This window comes from Emys orbicularis, chromosome 6 (assembly GCF_028017835.1).
Source record: "Emys orbicularis isolate rEmyOrb1 chromosome 6, rEmyOrb1.hap1, whole genome shotgun sequence".
Classification (NCBI taxonomy): domain Eukaryota; kingdom Metazoa; phylum Chordata; order Testudines; family Emydidae; genus Emys; species Emys orbicularis.
In genome coordinates, this window is record NC_088688.1 from 24368316 (window position 1) to 24384426 (window position 16111).

Below are 16111 nucleotides of genomic sequence, written 5' to 3' on the forward strand. Positions count from 1 at the left end.
TCCCTTCATACATTAGATATATGATAGGCATTGGCCTTTTATCTGAATAGGACCAAGCAATTTCGGAAATCACCTAAACTCTTTGTCTCCATCACAGAAAGATCTAAGGGGTCCACAATCTCTTCACAGACACTGTTGAGATGGATCTCTGTGTGTATTACTGCTTGCTATGATGCAGCTGGTGCTTTGCCTCCTCAAAGGATTTTAGCACACACTACCAGATCACAAACAACTTCCACAGCATTATTCAAAAACATTTCCAGTGTCAGAGAACTGCAGAGCTGCTACATGAGCTTCAGTGCATACCTTTTCTAAACACTATGCCTTGGTCTGCACTGTCAGGTCTGATGCGGCACTTGATTCTGCTGTACTGTCTTCAGTCTTAGACTTGATTCCGAAGGTCCCTTCTCCCTATGACACTTCTCGGGTGTCATCTGAAGTGGAGTACCCATAGGGTGCTCCACTGCCTGCCCTCTTTCCCCTCTGCTTCAGACTGTTCTTGTTGGACGTTAGGCTAGAGAAGGAACTGAGAGTGGTTTGCCCGCCCAGCTGTGTGTGACCTGGGAGCATAACACGAGGTAGCATAGAGCACATCCGCAGGCCAAATGGACACTGCTAACAGAAAATCTCCAATCAATGGCTCAAAAGACGCATGCACACCTGAAGTGGAGCACCCATAGGGACACATCTTGAAGAACCACAGTTACTGCACAAGCTGAGTTGCCTTTTCTTCCGTTGACCTAACTACTGCCTCTTGAGGAGGTGGATTAACTACAGCGATGGGAGAATCCCTCCCACCGCTGCAGTGAGCATCTATGCTGAAGCAGTACAGTGGTGGTGTAGCAGTTTAAGTGTAGACATAGCCCTGCTTAGAAATGAACGCTTATGGCCTACTGCCAGAGTTCTGTAGGAGCCTCTCATCTCCAACTGCTTCCTTTCCTCCACTGCCAAACCACAAGAGCTGGGCTGGAAATGGTTTTCCCTTCCTGTGAAAAGTTCCACATTGGGATGAACCAGAGACCTTTAAAAGTGGTGTTTTTTATGAGAGAATGAGAGGCCAACCCAAGAATAGCCAATAGCCTGGTGGTCAGGAAGCTTGCCTGGGATGTGGAAGTCCCTGGTCTGATTGCAGCAGAGCATGGATTTGCCCTGACCCCAGACTACTGGCTATTGTGGGGTCGGTGTCTCCTCTCTCTCGCTCCCCTGATAAGTTTAGGAAAGGGGTGGTATAATGTTAGGGTTGTATGGCCCACTTCTCTCAGCCTAGTTTCTAAAACAGAACTTCAGCTTTACCTGGGAGATGGTTCTTGGGCCACAGCATTCTGTGACCACAGAAGAGGGGCTTGTCTTTGGCTGAATATGTAGTAATTTGCCAGAGCACCATAGGGACAGGACCCTTTTGAACCTCATCTGCACTAAGAAATCTACTCATTGCTGACAAAGGGGTGTGGGCAATGGGTGCAGTTGAACTGTTGCTGAAAACAGTGGTTTAGCTTCCTTGCAGAAAAAACAGCTACAGTTTCAGAAACTGCAACTGACTGTGGTTTGATCCTCTCTGTCTGCAGCTAAACCATTTTGAGCACTGACATCAGCTGCACTAGATACTTTCCTGGTGTAGATAAAGCTATAGCATCTTAGTGGACCATACGTTGCAAAGGGACCTATTTTGGCTGGCCTGATTGTAAAATACTGCTTGGTATAATGCATGCCTGCAGATGAGCAAGATAGTTTTCTGATATAAGTAAAGATACCGTTTTATCATAGCTGTAGATATCCATGTGCTCTAAAATGAGATGTGGTGATTTTTTAAGTGAATTTGCATGCACATTCCTTGACTTGGCATCTTACTATTTTTAGGAAACAAAGAAACAGCACCAGGAGATTGTATCAGTTTACAGGATGCATCTTCTCTATGCTGTGCAGGTATGATTGCATATTTCTCAGTCACGTGAGGTATGTTGTGTTTTAATGTAAGAGGTCCCTTCTGCAAATCTATAATGAAAATAGCTTCTTATCTTTTGGTTACCCTAGACAAAAAGTCTGAATATTTAACAGAAATTTAAAGCAACATCCTCTTGGAAAAGATTGGGAGTTGGGGTTAACATACTTTTAAAACTATGTAAAATTTCTGAAAGAGTAAAAAGGTGCTAGAATTAAACTTACTTTTTTCATCTTTCTGTCTAGGGTCAAATGGATGAAGATGTTCAGAAAGTGCTTAAACAGATTTTAACAATGTGCAAAAGCCAATCACAAAAAAAGTGAAACAAACTGTTTGTACTGAACCCTGTCGTGCTGCCATGGTGTTTAGCTAGGCTCACCTTAACACAAGATTTAAAATTGCCAACCTGCTGCTTTTTTTAGTGAGCTGGATTTGTCTCTGCCAATCTTCTTGTTCAGTCTATGTACTATGACCTAACGCATCTGCACATCTTCTCCCTTCCCACAAAGTTTTCAGAGTACTGTTTTCATATACAAAATGTAAGTATTTTTCAGAGCTGTTGTTACTTTGGCCACCCCAGATGTAAAGTGTGGTCCACAGTGTTGTGTTGTGCTTCACGGCTTCCTTCTTCAATATGGAGATGCTTTCAGGGAGGGCTACAGGTCCCAGCGTGCAACACTCCATCTTGACACAAATAGTCACACCTCCTGGGTAAAGGTGAAGTTCTCCATTCTGAGTCCTGCTCCTGGATATTGAAAAGGAGAGGTGGGGTGATCTAGTCTGCTCAGTGTTTTTGCCCTTAGGCTCCTGGCATCTTGCCAGATGTGATCTTTCATTGGGCAAAGTTCATTCACCCATGTAGTAATGAACAAAAGCAGATATTTGTGCGGAATTTTGCTTAGTAAGCCAGAACATCAAGCAACTAAATTTACCTGTAATTTGTTTTATGTTTAACAAGATTAACATGGATTAAGAGTTACCACGCCCATTGTACACTGAGTGTGTAAAATCCATGCTGTACATCTTTATATTTAATTGCATTGTCTCAATATTGGACACAATAGTTTATAACCTAAACAAAACTAATTTAGAATGTAAAACCATAAATCAGATGAACCTCAGAAGTCCTGTACAAAATAACCCTTTTCAGTAGGTCAAGCTGTCTATGCAAATATTCACACTGCTGTTGGCCATGGAGCTCAGGAAAAAATAATACATATGCTTCAAAGGAAACAAGGGATTCTAGTGAATGCAGGATGTTTACAGTGAGCGTCAATGCCTCACAGTTCCTAACCTCACTTTTGTAAAGATCTGCTCTTCAATATATTTTTATTGGCCCTCCAATGAAATTTTTTTGTAACTAAACCATTTTGCTACATGATGTTTGCATTAAACTATATTAACAAATATTTTAGGTAACCATGTTTAAGGCTCTCTTTTTACCCAAAGTATTCAGCTAGACTAGAGTAAAGCATAGTGAAATATTCTCAGCTGAGAAAAACTGTATAAAATAATAGATCTGTCAGCATATCCAAGAGCATTGAAGTGTAAATGACAATTCATCCTGCTATTTCATCAAATGCAGGAATACATGATACATTTGTGCTGTCATCTAACAATAATTTCTACAAGTTTCTTGGGCAGGAGAGGGCATCATTGAAGCCTTTGTCTGTTTTTAAGAATTAAAAGTAGAATTGGAAATGCCTCATGTGGTAAAAGTGTATAGTAGAGAACTATGGAAGAATATTTCTAAGAACACAGTGCATTTAAGGGTTAAAACCATTCTACCTTGCAGTTTCAATTATTGCATTGGTTTTATTCCTGTTGATGGAGATATTTCTAGAGCTACATAATCTATGAAGTTTATAGACTCCTAATTTGACAGAATCTATAGTGCCTCAGGCTTACGGGACACATAGTGCACTTACATCAGATAATTCCTAACAATGAGAAAGCTCAAAAGGATTAAAAACTTTGCATCAGTTAGACCTTTCTGTTACTTTTCTTAGGTTGTTTAACTAATGCCTGTTAATTTTGGACAGTATTTTATAGTTAGACAATTTGGAAAATACTCCAAAGAAATGTGAAAGGACGTCTTTTCTGCAGCACTTAAAAATTTCAAGCATGCAAATGCTGCAAAGTTTAAAACTTGATAAACCATTTTGAAGTTTGCTGTTCAGATTTAGTCTTCTACCTTGTTTTGTTATGCATATTTATTACAATTATCTTTGTGAAATATTGAAAATTATATACTATAGCATAGCATTTGTTCTTGTATGTAATTTACAAAATGTTTCCTTATGCAGCAAATAAACTATTTCAATTTTTTCATCTTTGCTCTTTTTGTGCATTCAGCTAGAGGTTGTTTGTACTAGGGGAGATAATGCTATAGTACATGTTTCAGTTATATTAAACAATATAATATTATGGTTGTATAGCTATCAAATATGTAAGTAGTTAAGCTTCTACTAGCTGATTAATAAGGTTCAAGCTGTTTCTCAAACGGACATCCCCCTAGAAAAATGAATTGAAGAAAAGAAGGTAAGCGAATTAGTCAAGACATATTTATTTTCACATATCGAAATGGAGCCATCCAATGCCTACTGTATGCAATCAGTAGAACTACTGTGACCCAATGTAACAAATTAATAGCATCCCAGATTCCTCAAAACTAGAGCGCTCCCATCGCCTCATCACAGTGTGCGTGCACGCGCACACACACACGCACACGGAGCCTGGTGGTCTGTGTCCAACTACATCTGTCCTTTTCAACACGGGCCACTCCCTCAGTGAATTTCACTTTCAAGATCCACTCTTGAGTCACTGATAACATTGAAGATGTAATTGAAGAAGACTAGTTCTAAAGTGTGGTTCTACCCTGAAGAGTGAATATGTAAAAATGTCACCTACTGAGGTTGCATTTGGCCAACAAGCTGCAGGTTGGCCTCCCAGGGACTACTAGTGCACTTCGAAAATAGGGAAACCTTTGAGAAATCCTATAAAATACTCCAGAATTGGATTTCATCCGAAATGAGAGTTGGCTAATTACATGTTGCGACATATTTCTCTTTGATTACAGCTCGCTCATCATACTTGTGAGTGCAAGCTGATTTGCTATGTGGTAGTCACAAGAAATAAAACTAAATAGTTTGTCCTTCATCCTTCAGTTCCTTCCACTTTTGTAGTCTGCTTGGATAATTCATATTCCCTTTGGAAATAAGTAACATGATGCTGCTGTAATCTTACAAATGTGTAGCAATTAATCTTTATTTCTAAGCAAATGATTGTATTGGGGCTGATTGTCATCTTCTGTATCTAGTATTTATTTAGCAATCTACATTAGTATTTGAGTTTTAGACTACATCAGTTGCTCAACCAGTGGTACCTTAAAGTGCAGTTCTGCTCCATAGTGACTAAAAATGGCACCAGTTTACTCAACAGATTAAAAATCTATATCTGTTCACTTCAGTGGATGAAAACAAGTTTTTACTCCCATTAACCCTGTGGTATAACAAGAATGGATGAGGGACCTGGATTTTATTCTTGCTAATGCATCAACAGAATTAATAATTCTGTCTTCCATTACGCTTCAGCAACCCCACATTGGGGGCAGGGAGTTACACAAGTGCAACTGAGGGTGGCATTTGTCCTGCAGATTTCTTACTGTTGGAAGGGGTGCACAAGCCAACCCAGAAGAACCCAGCTTAACTTTCAGATCCCAAGGTGAGTTTGTAAAGTGGGAAGTGTGAAAACCACCTTTTTCTTGTTAACTGAGACAGCAGAACCACATTTTTACCATGCTATGTGTTTGCTCATCCCAGCACAGGACTTTGAGACCTTCACAGGGATAAATTGACTCTTCATTTATAATCAGTTTAATAATCCCTTTAGCTCTGTATTCCATAATAATAAATTGCAGCAGAGATGGATTCAAAGTAGGGTTGTCAAGCGATTAAAAAGATTAATTGCACAATTAATTGCGCTGTTAAACAATAATAGAATACCATTTATTTAAATATTTTTTGATGTTTTCTACATTTGCAAATATATTGATTTCAATTACAACACACAATACAAAGTGTACAGTGCTCATTTTTATTGCAAATATTTACACTGTAAAAACAAAAGAAATAGTATTTTTCAATTTACCTAATACAAGTACTGTAGTGCAATCTCTTTATAATTAAAGTTGAACTTACAAATGTAGAATTATTGGGGGGGGGAGTGATCAAAAATAAAACAATGTAAAACTTTAGAGCCTACAAGTCCACTCAGTCCTACTTCTTGTTCAGCCAGTCATTCAGACAAACAAGTTTGTTTACATTTGCAGGAGATAAAGCTGCCTGCTTCTTGTTTACAATGTCACCAGGTGTTTGCATGGCACTGTTAAAGCCAGCGTTACAAGATATTTACGTGCCAGATGTGCTAAAGATTCATATCTCCTTTCATGCTTCAACCACTATTCCAGAGGACACGTTTCCATGCTAATAAGGGGTTCTGCTTGATAATGATCCAAAGCAGTGTGGATCAAAGCATGTTCATTTTCATCATCTGAGTCAGATGCCACCAGCAAAAGGTTGATTTTCTTTTTTGGTCGTTCGGGTTCTGTAGTTTCCACATCGGAGTGTTGTTCTTTTAAGACTTCTGAAAGCATGAATCCCACCTCGTCCCTCTGATTTTGGAAGGCACTTCAAATTCGTAAACCTTGGGTCGAGTGCTGTAGCTATCTTTAAAAATCTCACATTGGTACCTTGTTTGCGTTTTGTGAAATCTGCAGTGAAAAGTGTTCTTAAAACGAACGACGTGCTGGGTCAACAACGGCGACTGCTATAACATGAAATATATGTCAGAATATGGGTAAAATAGAGCAGGAGACATACAATTCTCCCCCAACGAGTTCAGTCACAAATTTAGTTAATGCACTATATTTTAACGAGCGCCATCAGCATGGAAGCACATCCTCTGGCATGGTGACCGAAGCATAAAGGAGCATACAAATGTTTACCATATCTGGCACATAAATACCTTGCAATGCCAGCTACAAAAGTGCCATGTGAACATCTGTTCTCACTTTCAGGTGACATTGTAAATAAGAAGCAGGCAGCGTTATCTCCTTCCTGTAAATTTAAACAAACTTGTTTGTCTCTAGCTGATCAAGAAGTACGACTGAGTGGACTTGTAGGCTCTAAAGTTTTACATTGTTTTGTTTTTGAGTGCAGTTACGTAACAAAAATCTGCATTTGTAAATTGCACTTTCACGATAGAGATTGCACTACAGTCCTTGCATAAGGTGAATTGAAAAATACTATTTTTACAGTGCAAATATTTGTAAAAAAATAATATAAAGTGAGCACTGTACACTTTGTATTCTGTGTTGTAAGTGAAATCAATATATTTGAAAATTTAGAAGAACATCCAAAAATGTAGTAAATTACAATTGGTATTCTATTGTTTAACAGTGTGATTAAAACCTGCGATTAATCGCGATTTAAAAAAATTATTGCTATTGAAATATATATAGCATGAACTATGGCAACTTCTTTCCTGAGAGCATGGTACTCTGTCTTGAATGATTGTATCCCACCCCTGGGAGAGTGTGGATCTTGTTCCATCTACTGCCTGGTCTACCTAAGAGGTTTATGCCTCTGTACTGCTTCCAGCTCATGGACTTGGTTCTTTAGCTCAAATGGCTCTGGCTTTTAGTTCTGAAGGTGCCAACTTCAGACCATGCTGTTGGCTCCAGCTGGGTCAATTATATCATGTCCCAGCTGATCACTCCTGTGGCATTTTAGAGCGACACATCTGTCATTGCTTCCAAGGGTTTTGCTGTCCTGACATGCTCTTTATTTAATTAGCTCATTACAGGTACATCCACAATCAAGTTGTTTTGTACATTATCCACACACACACACAAGCCTCTCTTGAACTCCTGTCTATTCAGACTAATGCTACTAGCCCTACTCATACATTCTCCAACTGTCTAAAATGCCCAGACATGTAGTTGGTAATGGGGCCTCCTACCAGCAGCTGGAGACTGGAAACACAACTTTGTGACCGCATCCCCCTACAGGGAGCTAAGCCAGTCCAATTCTTCCTGTATCCCGGTGGGCTGCCTGACTCAAGCTCTGTTTGTTCTTTCACAAATATTTTATTTAATCCTTTCTGAGGACATAGTAGGGCAGGAACCCTAGGTTGAGTTTGTCCAACCCTCGGGCCGGATGTGGCAGTCTTTAGGGAATTGCACTGAGGTAAGGAAGATGCATATACTTGTCCTGAACACCTCCCAGAGTGGGCAGCCTACGCTATTAAAGCACAGATCCCCATTTGTAAGGTGAACCCCTCCAAACACTTTCTAACCTCTGCGGCCAGGGATTCCTCCACCTTGTACCAAAGTGGTAAGAGCCTCCTGCATTCTCAGCCTCGTGTGTTCTCAGTAGCCAATGTGCTCTCGGCAGTAATTAATGTGTGATGAAAGAGGTGTCAGGGCTCAAGCAACTTTTTTTACATTCATAACTGATGCGGAAGCGCAGAGTGCCTCGGCTATGGAATGCCAAGCCTAGAGGTACTGGGGCTTAGCCCTAGCAAGCCCTGGCACAAATTAAGCACCGGCTGTGGGCCTCTACAGCAGGCACATAACTGCCAGCAGGGGGAGGCAGCTGTCACAGGTCACACCAGGGGAGAGCAGGGTTAATATGCATCCTCTTGTAGGAAAACAACATGGGAGGGACAGAGGGGGAGATCTAGGAAACTGCATTGATGTTCTTCATGTGCATCCCTGTCAGAAGCATTTCAGGTGGAGTAGCGGTACAGACAAAAAAGTGCAAGGATCACTCTGCCCTCAGCCCCATGTATAGCTTATACCTTCCAAACTCCCCTGTGTGGCCTTTCGCCCTGGCAGCATGGTTCCCAAAGCCGGGCTGTAGAGGGAATTCAGTGGAATTTGATGCTGCCTGTGTGAGAGATTAACTTGGCTGTGAGAACAGTAGGAAATGTGGCTGCAGTCCAGCTCCATGCAGTCCTAGCACTGTCCCAGGTCTTTCTGCAGGGTCTCGGGTGTTTAAGGGGGAGCTTGCTCTGGAGCCAGTGCCTTTGTGGACTTTGTGTCCACTATGGGCACAGCAAGCAGAGGGATGACAGGTCTTGACAAGTGAAATAGCCCCCAGAGGATGCACAAAACCATGTTTTATTTGATGGTTGTATCTGTTTTGTTTTTGCATTTTCTACCCTTATTTCTGCAGGAAGAAATAATGTATTTTACCTGGATGCTAAAGATTTGGTTAGTAATGTTTCTTCAGCGCATTTCAGAGATGCTCTTGCTGACTTCTCTCTGCCATTGTGTTTCTTGCAACGATCAGTGTCATTAAAGCCCCCCAGATTACCACATTTGGGGATTCTGACACTTGTGCTAGAGCACTGGGTGTCTATTTTTTCATGCTGCATTTTGTAGGCCATCAGCTGCAGATGCAATTTGTGATTTTTTTCCATTTGTATTCTGCATCCCTAACCCATTAGCTTTCCCTTACATCATTCAGTGTTGCTGCCTATGTGCTGCTGTTGGGACACGTGGCGCTGATTCTAATCACACTAACACCAGTGGCTCCAGTGAACTGGGATGAGAATATCTGAAGGATGTAAGAACATAAGATCAATGGTCCATCTAGCCCAATATCCTGTCTGTCACGGTGGCCAGTCCCAGAAGTTTCAGAGGGACTGAACAGAACAGAATAATTTTGAGTGATCTATCCCTATCATCCAGTCATAGCTTCTGCCAGTTTGAGACCTAGGGACGCTTGGTGCATGGGGTTGTGTCCCTGACCATCTTGGCTTATAACCATTGATGAACGTATCCCCCATGAATTTAATTAATTCTTTTTTGAACGTTGTTATACTTTTGGCCTTCACAACATCCCCTGCCAACGAATTCCACAGGTTGACTGTGTGCTGTGTGAAGAAGTACTTCCTTATGTTTGTTTTAAACCTGCTTCATATTAATTTAATCAGATGACCCCCAGTTCCTATGTTATGTTAAGGGGTAAATAAAACTTCCCTGTTCACTTTCTCCATACCATTCATGATTTTATAGACCTCTGTTATATCTTCCACTTAGTCATCTCTTTTCTAAGATGAACAGTCCCATTCTTTTTTAATCTCTCCTCGTATGGAAGCTGTTCTAATCATTTTTGCTGCCCTTCTCTGCACCTCTTCAAATTCTAATATCTTTTTTGAGGGAGGGTGATCAGAACTGTGTGCAATATTCAAGGTGTGGATGTACCATGGATTAATATAGTGGCGTGATATTTACTGTCTTATTATCTATCCCTTTCCAAATGGTTAACTTTGTTTAGCTTTTTTTGACTGCTGCTGCACATTGAGCAGATGTTTTCAGAGAGCTATCCACAGGGCCGGCTCCAGGCACCAGCTTAACAAACAGGTGCTTGGGGCGGCCAAGGGAGAGGGGCGGCATGTGCGGCAATTTGGGGGCGGCAGGTCCCTAACTCCCTCTAGGAGTGAAGGACCTGCCGCCGAACTGCCGCCACTGATCGCGGCTTTCTCCCCCCCCCCCCCCAATTGCCGCCGCTGGTCGCGATTGCGATCGTGGCTTTTTTTTTTTTTTTTTTTTTTTGCTTGGGGCGGCAGAAATGCTGGAGCCGGCCCTGGCTATCCACAATGATTCCGACATCTTTCTTGAATGGTAAAGGCTAATTTAGACCCCATCATTTTATATGTATAGTTGGGATTATGTTTTCCAGTGTGCATTACTTTGTACTTCTCACCATTGAATTTCATCTGCCATTTTGTCACCAAATCATCCAGTTTAATGAGATCCCTTTGTAACTCTTCACAGTCAGCTTTGGACTTAACTGTCATGAGTAATTTTGTATCATCTGCAAATTTTGCCACTTCAGTGTTCACCCCCTTTTCCAGAGCATTTATGAAAATATTCAACAGCACCTGTCCCAGTACAGATCCTTTCTTCACTGTGAAAACTGATTATTTATTCCTACACTGTTTCCTATCTTTCAACCAGTTACTGATCCATGGCAGGACTCTTATCTCCTGAGTACTTAGTTTACTTAGCAGCCTTTAATGAGGAACCTTGTAAAAGTCTTTCTGAAAGTCCAAGCACACTATGTCAACTGGATCACCCTTGCCCACATGCTTGTTGACTCCCTCAAAGAATTCTAGTAGATTGGTGATGCATGATTTCCTTTTGCTAAAGCTGTGTTTACTCTTCCCCCAACATATTGTGTTTGTCTTTGTGTCTGATAATGTTATTCTTTACTATAGTGTCAACCAATTTGCCTGGTATTGAAGTTAGGCTTACTGGCCTGTAATTGCCAGGATTGCCTCTGGAACCTTTTTTAAAAATAGCTGTTATTTTTATAGCTAGTCATCCGGTACGGAGGCTGATTTAAGTGATAAGTTACATCCCACAGTTAGTAGTTCTGCAATTTCATATTTGAGTTCCTTCAGAACTCTTGGGTGAATACCACCTGTTCCTGATCCCTTATTACTGTTTAATTTATCAATTTGTTCCAAAACCTCTTCTACTGACACCTCAATCTGGGACAGTTCCTCAGATTTGTCACCTAAAAAGAATGGCTTAGGTGTGGGAATCTCCTTCACATCCTCTGCAGTGAAGACTACTGCAAAGAATTCTTTTAGCTTGTCTGCAACAACCTTGTCTTCCTTGAGTGCTTCTTTAGCACCTCGATCATCCAGTGGCCCCACTTGATTGTTTGTATCTTTTGTGGTTGCTGTTCAAATTCTTTTTTTTTTTTTTTTTTTGCCTGCTCAATTATACTTTTACATGTCGCTTGCCAGAGTTTATGCTCCTTACTATTTTTCTCACTAGGATTTTACTTCCAATTTTTAAAGGATGCCTTTTTGCCTCTATCTGCCTCTTTCACTGTGCTATTTAGCTATGGTGGCATTCCTTCCTGAGATGACATATACCCAGTCAATATGAAGATATTTGAAATCCCCCAATATTACTGCATTTTCTGCCTTGTGTAGCCTCTCTCTCACCTCCCTGAGCATTTCATGATCACTATCACCATCTTAGTCTGGTGGTCAGTTGTATATTCCTACTGCTATACTCTTAATGTTCAAGCATGGAATTTTTATCCAGTGAGAGTTTATGGTACAGTTTGATTCATTTAAAATTTTTACGGTATTTGACTCTATGCTTTTTCACATATAGTGCCACTCCACCACCAGCACGACCTACTCTGTCATTCCTATACATTTTGCAACTTGGTATTACCGTATTCCATTGCTTTCCCTCCCCCCACCCCCCTTATTCCATCAAGTTTCCACAATGCCTATTATAACAATATCGTCATTTAATGCCAGGCACTCTAGTTCACCAATCTTAATATTTAGACTTCTAGCATTTGCATATAAGCATTTCTACATTTTGTCAATATTCAGTTGCTTGCCTCCATGTATTGTATTTAAATGAGACTCTCTTAATTTGACTGTCCCTCACTAGCTCCTACCTGTACTTTACCAACTTCTTTCCTGTTCTGTTTACTTGGATATAGAGTTTCCCCTTTAATAAATTCATTCCTAAGGGATGTCCCCTCCTGAACCGTGTGGTCCTCTCCACCTGTGACCTTTACCCAGCCCTTAGTTTAAAATATCCTCTACAACCTTTTTAATTTTCCATGCCAGCAGTCTGGGTCCATTTTTGTTTAGGTGGAGCCCCTCCTTCCTGTATAGGCTCCTCCTTTCTCAAAAGGTTCCCCAGTTCTTAATAAACCTAAAACCCTCCTCCCTACCCATTGTCTCATCCATTTATTGAGATCCTGCACTTCTTCCTGTATTTCTGGCCCTGGATATTGAACTGGAAGCATTTCAGAGAATGCTACTGTTGGTGTCACTAGGCATCACTCTAGGTAACTCGGGGGGGTGGAAGACCACAAAAGTCGATGAAGCCCCCCTGCTCTAGGCCAAAGTGAATCAAAGCCCCTGCATGTTAAACTTTACTAACCTCACAGGCCAGCAGCTGGGAAGCAATAGTGATAAGGGAAACCTACATGCTTCTAGCTAAAGGACAAGATTGCTTGCAGAAAGAAACAGTGAGAACAAGCTGCATAGCCAAGGTTGTGTAATGTAACCAGAGGGAGAAAGGGGGAGAGGTAGGAAGGGGGGGGGGAAGGGCGGGGGAAGAAGGGAAAGGCTTAGCTGCAAAATGTATAAAAGATAAAGGCCGCTTATGTTGGTGTGCTTGATTTGAGATGTGCCAGTCTCCTAGCACCGCTTTGGGATCCCAAATAAACTTTGATTGCTTCTTCACCCTGGTGTGTTCATTGGCGCGAAGCACACCAGGCAACGAACCCCGCTGTTGCCTTCCTCGGGCACTCTGTGCCGGCAACACTACCCTGAAGTTCCTGGACTTTAATCTCTTACCTAGCAGCCTACATTTGGCCTCCAGGACATTTCTCTTACCATTTGCTATGTCATTGGTACCTGCGTGTACCACAACCACTAGCTCCTCCCCAGCACGGCAGATAAATCTGTCTTGATGTCTCGTGAGGTCTGCAACCTTTGCTGCCTGCAAGCAATTTAAGATGCTGTTCCTCCAGTCATCGCAAACCCAACTATTTTCAGTAATTGAATTCCCCATTACTATTCCCTGGCTCTTCCTAATAACTGAGGTTCCTTCCCCAGGAGGAATATCCTGTTTGAGAGGATGTCATGATATCATTTGGAAGGAAGATCCCAACTATGAGACCGTTTCCTCGCCAGCTTGATGTTCTCATCCTCCCTCCTCAACAGCACAGAGGCTGTCAGACTGGGGGTGGGACTTCTCTATTGTGTCCATGAAAGTTTATGGACCTCTCTGTCTCCCTTATCCTTCAGTTCGGCCACTCTGGACTCAAGAGCCCATACTATCTCTCTGAGGGCCATGAGCTGCTTGCGCCGAATGCTCACATACGCCATTTGCCTACAAGGCAGGTAATTGTACATGCTGCATTCAGTGCAATAAACTGGATAGCCCCCACTCTGTTGCTAGACTTCTGCCTGCATTCTCTTTTTACGCTTACAGGGTTTTTTGCACAGGTCGAGGGGTGAAGTTTACAGTATGTGTGTTAGGTCTATTTGCCTTTCACGTTCCCTCGCATGCCTCCCCTGTTTGCTAGCTCCTCTGGTCCTTTAGGAGCTGACTTTTTAAACCCCTGTTCTCCCTGAGTTAGCCCACACCCTGTCAAAGGCTGCTAAAGTGGATTAGGGAATCAAAGGATGGCAGCCTAGAGCCCCCTTAGTAAGCTCTCAGCCTAGCCCAGCAGGCCCCTTGGCTCAGCGCACAGCCCCAAAACAGGCCACACTATAATCTTTAATCAGGCAAACACACAACGAACAGACCGTCCATTACAATATGCATGACCCACGCAGCGTGTCTTTGCACAGAGGACTAGTGAGCCAGGAATGGCGCTGGGCCCTTGATTCTGGTAAAACTTGCTCTGAGCTGGGAATGCGAACTGTCACCAAGGCTACAGCCTGGGCCTGCATTCTGTCACCAAGGCAACCGCGTGGGGGTGGGGCCTGGCAGAAAAGCCTCTATTGTGGCCTCCCCAGGGTAAAGGAGCGGGGGAAGGAGCCTGCTAATTTACTTATTGGAAGTGTAACGAAAGGAACCTGCCTGGGACTGACTGAGCCTTTCATGGAGGAAGCAGCAGGCAAACCCAGCCTGTCAGCTGAGAGCGGCTCCCAGGCCCTGCTCCGTTGTGGGATAGCTCTTCTTGGCCGCCATCCCCAGTGCAGTGAGCAGGTACCGCCCTGGATTTCTACCTCCTGCTGCTGTGCTGTGCTCCAGGGGCTGTCTCTGCTTACATCGTTAGAGCAGTGACTATTTATTAAATCCCTGGCTGGGGGGTGGGAGCGGGAAGCCCCCCCCCTTAGGCCTCCACTCTCTGGGCTGAGGTGACTGGCGTATCAGAATTTAATGGGGGGGGGGGGGAATACACTGGGGGGTTGGGAAGTGATTGGACCCTGAGAACCAGGGAGCAGTGAGGGCCTGTAATTCAGTGCCGCGGCAAAAGTCCCTGTGTGTTTGTTGAATTCCCTTCGCTCCTCCCTCAATCCCCACAAATAAATCACTGTGCTACACTGACAGTTATTTAATTTTGGGGGGCCCACGCCATACCCTGCATCACGGTGCTGGCTTGGCAACTCGCAAGCCACTGTACTCACTCTCTGAGGCTGGCATCAGCAGAGGACTAGGAGGCTTGTCACTGGACCATAATTAGCCCCTCTATCAGCCTGTGACCAGGGGGCTAGGAAATGTGCTACCCAACCCTGACTTCCTCTTCTGGGATTGGAGGTGAAGCTGGCAACTAAAACATCAACTTTTCACTTGTTCTTTGTCACCCCTATCTGTAGCATATGCCTTTGTGGGCCCAAATGCACCCCAGGAAATTGTAAAGTGCTGCTCCAGGCAGCTCTTTACAAATGTTTTCAGGTCTAACCTAACCACTCTAGAGTTCAGGTCAGATACAATGCCCAGATGACAAGGATATAAAGAAATTCCAGTGTTTTGTATGACTGTTGAGGGTCAACTGTGTACTCAGCCCTGGATGGTTCAGAATATCAACTCAGAAATGAGCTATTCAATTCAATTTTGATTTAGTTAAATATCACTTGTCAGCAAATTAAACACTTCTAGATAGTGTGACACTTATCCGCTGGAAGTACATGTGATAGGGGAGTGTCGACTGCAAAAAAATGGAAAGACAAAGCTGTGTACACTTTGGAAGTTCTAGCGTTTGGGGTTGTTTTTCTTAATTTTACTTCCTGATGGATATTCTCATTGTAATGCGTATAATCTCTCCCCTGAACTAAGATGTTACAGTATTATTATTAAATAAACATAACTAATTTTATACTTAGATTGGAAGGTCCAGGGCTGGCTCTAACTTTTTTGCCACCCCAGGCAAAAAAGAAGAGCGCCGCCCCGCCGTACCCCCCCCCCCCGCGAGTGCCACGCCGCCGTACCCCCCCCCACGAGCGCCGCGCAGCCGACCCCCCCCCCCCCCCAGCGCCGCGCAGCCGAAATCCCCGGCCCCCCAGCACCACGTGCCCGAAGCCCCACCCCTGAGCACTGCGCAAACCCCGTCCCCCCAGTGCTGCGCCGCCCGAAGCCCCGCCCCTTCAAGCGCCGTGCCA

General features: G+C 43.0%; 1 protein-coding gene across 2 annotated transcripts in view; it reads left to right on the top strand.

The window, feature by feature from the left end:
* RAI14 (retinoic acid induced 14) overlaps positions 1–2262 on the top strand; it is a 58062-nt gene extending 55800 nt beyond the window's left edge. For both annotated transcript variants that reach the window (XM_065406601.1, XM_065406602.1), the window contains 2 exons: positions 1858–1923; positions 2185–2262. In XM_065406601.1, the coding sequence (XP_065262673.1) occupies positions 1858–1923; positions 2185–2262 (144 nt within the window). The remainder of the gene's footprint in view (positions 1–1857; positions 1924–2184) is intronic.
* Positions 2263–16111: the final 13849 nt, after the last annotated feature.